This window comes from Puccinia triticina, chromosome 17A (genome assembly GCF_026914185.1).
Source record: "Puccinia triticina chromosome 17A, complete sequence".
Lineage (NCBI taxonomy): Eukaryota > Fungi > Basidiomycota > Pucciniomycetes > Pucciniales > Pucciniaceae > Puccinia > Puccinia triticina.
The window spans coordinates 269,566-274,432 of record NC_070574.1 but is presented as its reverse complement, the minus strand read 5'-3'; the positions used below and the strand labels follow the sequence as shown (position 1 = coordinate 274,432).

Below are 4,867 nucleotides of genomic sequence, written 5' to 3'. Positions count from 1 at the left end.
TCCCCATTTTGTGCAGACCAGGTCAGGTTATGTTGAGGTTGACCAGTGAGGCTCACAGCCTAGGCAGTTGAAGCCTTATCAGACGCCTCCTAGCTCGGGGGACAGGAGCCCTCCCCCAAACTGCCAAAAAAAATTAATTCCCAGCACCGTCGCAAGATGTCTCAAAACGGTTGTTGGCACCACTGGGGAGCTGTTTCTCCAAAAGCTGGCCGGAATCATTTACATACATACCATTACAAACTTGCTGATTAAGTTTTTAGCAGTATCACATCTGAGACATTGAAGTTGAGACATTCAAAGTGAACCTACACTGCCTCATTCCTTGACCAGGCTGATTCAAAAATACATAATTTGAGTTACTGTGACCATACACCTGGTTGAAAACTTGTTTCTAAAGACTACTTAGCTGTGCATCCTTATAAGCTATTCTTCCCTCAAAAAATTAATCCATCTCAATCAATCATATACTTCACAGAATCCCCTAGCCTTCTTGACTGAAGAAAAAATATCAAAACCCATTCCACACAAAAGAACAAAATAAATACCCCATAACCTATGATGTATCTCATCCTGGCCTTTTTAGCTATGCTTGTCTCTTGCCATGCAATGCGGGACATCTGTGAACCTTTTGATACTTCCCTTCATGAGGAAACTCAGGTCCAAGATCATTACTCTCAACTGGCATCATCCTTGGGTCTCAAACCCCAGGAAAACATAATTCAAAGACCATCAATGGCCCCAATGGATCATGAAAACACTGCCTGCACTCTGGCAGATATCAGAAATACTGGCCAGCTAGACCCTGGAGCTCAAGATCAAACACACCATCATGGATCTAGCATTGTTAAGGGTTCTTCATCATTGTCAGCAGTAATGTTTAATAGGCTTCCAGAAAATAATCACAATCATCAATTTGGAAGGGCATGGCCAATTACCAAAACAGACTCTGATCCGCTTCATGACCCAGAAGCCCAACCAATATCTGAAAAAAAACTCACAGATTCAATCACTAGACCTCAAACCAAGAATAGAGACACAAAGATGGATCTGTTGGGTGATTTCTTTGACTCAGCCTATATGAGAACTGCACTTCATGAAGGATTTCAAAGACACAGAGAACCATTCTCATTAAGAGAGAAACATACACACAAGGATCTGGAATACCATTCAATGGAGAATATTGAGAGCTCAACAGTCAGTACTAAAAACAGGAAGGATCCTGATGATGGTAGTCATCTAGGCAAATTTGGAAAAGCAGGGAAGAATCCTAGAACACCACGTCCTTTGGCCATAATTGGGGCACAGAAAATGAATCATAATCTGATGTATTTGGAGCAAAAAATGATCAAAGGCAGGCCCATTGAGAACTCCAAAAATCTCAAACAAATCAAAGAAACCAAGCATGCTTCCTCAGGTGCATCACTTGATGTTAGTGAACATCTGGAATTGGGCTCTAATTCCATCCAAAAACCCACATCAAATCAAGCAAGCCACGTGACTCCCAGATTTGCCACCTCTAGTAGCCCTGCAGAAAACAATATGATAAGACAAGTTCCTCAAAAGGTGAATGAAAAAATGAGATCTTCAGGACCCAATAAACCACTGGATAATATTACATCCTCTATTCCACCCAAAAGAGCAGTTGGAAATGTTGGCCCTTACATAGGTAGAATCAGGGAGATGGGGGACAGAATATGTTCTGAACCACTCAAAGACAAATTAGATGAATCAGTCCCTCTGAAGAAAATGAAAGCCAAGCATTCAGATTTCAACACTGGGTCTAATGCTTCCTCAGGTGCATCAATTGATTTTAGTAAAAAGGAAATGGGTTCTATTTCCATCCAGAAACCTAAACCAAATCACCCAAGCCAAGTGACTCCCAGCTGTTGTACCTCTAGTAGCCCTGCAGAAAAAAATGAAAGAAAAAATTGTGATGATTGTTTGGAGGAAAGAGTGCTTAAGAGACCCAAAACCAATGTGGACCTTTCACAAGTTTCTCAAAAGATGATTGAAAAAATGCAATCTTTGGGATCAAATAAACCACTGAATAATATAGCATCCTCAGTTCCACCCAGAGGAGCAGTTGGAAACAATGGCCCCTACATAGGTAGAATCAGGAAGATGGGGGATGCAATAGGCTCTGACCCACTCAAAGAAAAATTAGCTCAACCAGTCCCTCTGAAGAAAATGAAACTCAAGCATTCTGATTTCAACACTGGGTCTATCTCTCAGCTGAATATGAGACCTATTGATAAGGGGATTGTATCCAATTCAATGAAAATAAAAATAAAAATCCATGAGTCCGCAAAAGCTGGCTCACATTCTACAGTACAAACCAATTCAGCTAGAATTGGTTATGTGACAAAATGTATGAAGCAATCAGGAACCAAGGTGTTATCTGGAGAAGATGAAAGCTCAGTAAGAAGGCCAAGGTATGTGGAACAACCTCATTTGTCCCAGGCAATCAAACTGGTAAATAAAATAGGGCACTCCAATCAAGACACTCCAAGTGACCCAACCTCTTCTCAAAACAGCAGAAAAAAGTCCGAAGATCTGCTTGTTCAGAGCCTGGACAAGGCTCACAAGAAACCCCAAGAGCGGGCAAAAGCCATTGCATGTTCAGTTCTCCGCAATAAAACAGACAGATTTCACCTTACAAGCACAATTGCCAATTCAAAGATGGAAATCTTGTATTTCAACAAGAATAGCCTTGTTGCTGAAGATCCTCATAAGCATGTTCAGGATACATTTCAGAAGCTTCTTTCTTCAATAAAATTGGGAAAAACAGGAAGCATCATGTTACATGCGAAGAATTTTGAAATGATTTATAAAGATTTACACTCAGCTACCCATAAATTCATGGTTTTGGAGGACCTTGCAAAGAGTGGACTGAGGAGCAGGAAGAATTTTATTCATGCAATGTGTGTAAACAAATTTGATGGTTTCTTGAAGAACAAACAAATGTGGTTCAAATTCTGGGAGAGACAGACTGATGGCAAAATCCAATTTGGAAGAGAAATGAAAAATGAAATATTCTCATCTGGTGGAAGTGCAGAGGAGATATTTCCTTTGTTCTTATTACATGTGCAGATGATTGATCAAATAATGAATCCTTGTGAATCCATCAGAGAAAAGATTGAGGATGCTCCCCATATGATAAAGCAGGCAATAGAAATCTTTAAAGCGTCTGCACCAGTCATATTGAAAACAGGAGATTGCAAAAATACTTGGAGAGATGTATTTCCCTGTAGGATTTGGAGCCTATTGAAGGACTGGATGAAGAGCTCGTGCACAGAGGAAGTGCAGAGAATTGCTTTCAATGAACAACAAGAGTTAAAAGGAATTTTCAAGACGTTTTTTAACATTGTTTTTATCTCATCATTTGACCAGTTGAACAATCACCTGTGGTTTACTTGCAAATTTCAGATGGAAAGAATGTATTTCAATCAAGACACTCTTTTCATCAAAGACCCAAATGAGAAAATCCAAAAAGCAGTCAATGATTTACTGAGAGGAATCAAAATCAATCAAAGCACAGGAAGCATCACTTTGAATGCTGAGACTGCCCCCAAAAGGTTTTCTGAGTTGAAAGAAGCTTTCCTGTCTGAATCTGAATACCATCAAGCTGCATTGGATGGTAATGACATGAAAACTAACAAAAAAGTAAGGATGGACACCAATTTTGCTCAGAAGTTTCATGCCAAATCTGTGAATGAGTTTTTAGAAGTCAAGAATCTGTGGTTAAACTTCTGGGAAAAGCAGCACAACATCAAACTGGTTGATCTGAACTTTGCAATTGAACTGCTGGCAAACAATGAGTTCCCGTTGGATCTTCTTGAAATGACCTATCCATTGTTTCTCTTTTACATTCACATGTTTTTCATTGTCATTGGACCACCAATCAGATCATTGGCTAATGATCAGCGCAACAATGACAGAAATATTGCAGAACTGTTGAAAAAGGCAAAGAGAATCTTTGAGGAATTTGCGACTTCTGGCTCTTTAAGAAAATATGCACAGAGGAATGCAACCCGGCAGGTCCCCTCTGTGGCATGGTACTGCTTAGAAAATTGGATGAAGGAGTCTGGCAATGAACAATTGATGAAGATTGCTTTTGGAGGAAAGAAAAATCTGAGAACCCCTTTCAAAATCTTTTTCAATACAATCTTTAGAGCCTCAATCTCGCAGTTGAACACCCACCTGACTATGTTTGAAGTTTAAATCTTAATCACTGTTTTTAATTTTCACCAAAGCTTCAATACAATCACATCATTAGCTTTCACCAGTTCTTTCATCTCAATGTCACAGCCTGTCTGATCTAGCAGAAGAGGATAAGGATTCAATTGTAATACTGATCCTAATCCCTTTTTTGTAATTTTGACTATAGATATGATCACATAATCAGCTTTAATCATTTCCGTCATCTAAATAGCATAACCTTTCTGATCTGAAGTATAAGCATCCAATTTTAATACCTATGCTAAAATTTACCTTCAAGATTCAGATAAAAATCCCCAGAGCCTCCATCTCCTCCTATCAGCTAGTACTTTTGCATAGAGAGTAATCTGGGCAAATTTTATGGCAATCATTAGTACTAGTCTATTTGAGACTGATCAGCTGTTAAAACTTGGCCTCTTCTACAAAAATGTGTAAGAAGGAACAATCCAGATAGGTGTGCATTGTGGTAGTTTGTTGTTGGTGGGGTTGCATAACAGTTTATGTCTTTAAGTTTCATAAAACCCGTGATTTATGGAAACTTAGATCATGGGTTTGGCCTGTGCCATTCTCCCAGAAAGACTTGGGGTCACCCCACAGAGTGGAGGACTTTCCAAATCTAAAGCAATCCCTCCGAGGAGGTCGCGCGCAG

General features: G+C 39.6%; 1 protein-coding gene across 1 annotated transcript; it reads left to right on the top strand.

The window, feature by feature from the left end:
• Window positions 1-3,426: 3,426 nt before the first annotated feature.
• Window positions 3,427-4,221, top strand: PtA15_17A23 (uncharacterized protein; the record flags this gene model as incomplete). The annotated part of the gene is made up of 1 exon (XM_053164335.1): window positions 3,427-4,221. One exon carries the CDS (start codon window positions 3,427-3,429, stop codon window positions 4,219-4,221), a length of 795 nt encoding a protein of 264 aa, XP_053028097.1.
• Between the last annotated feature and the right edge of the window lie 646 nt (window positions 4,222-4,867).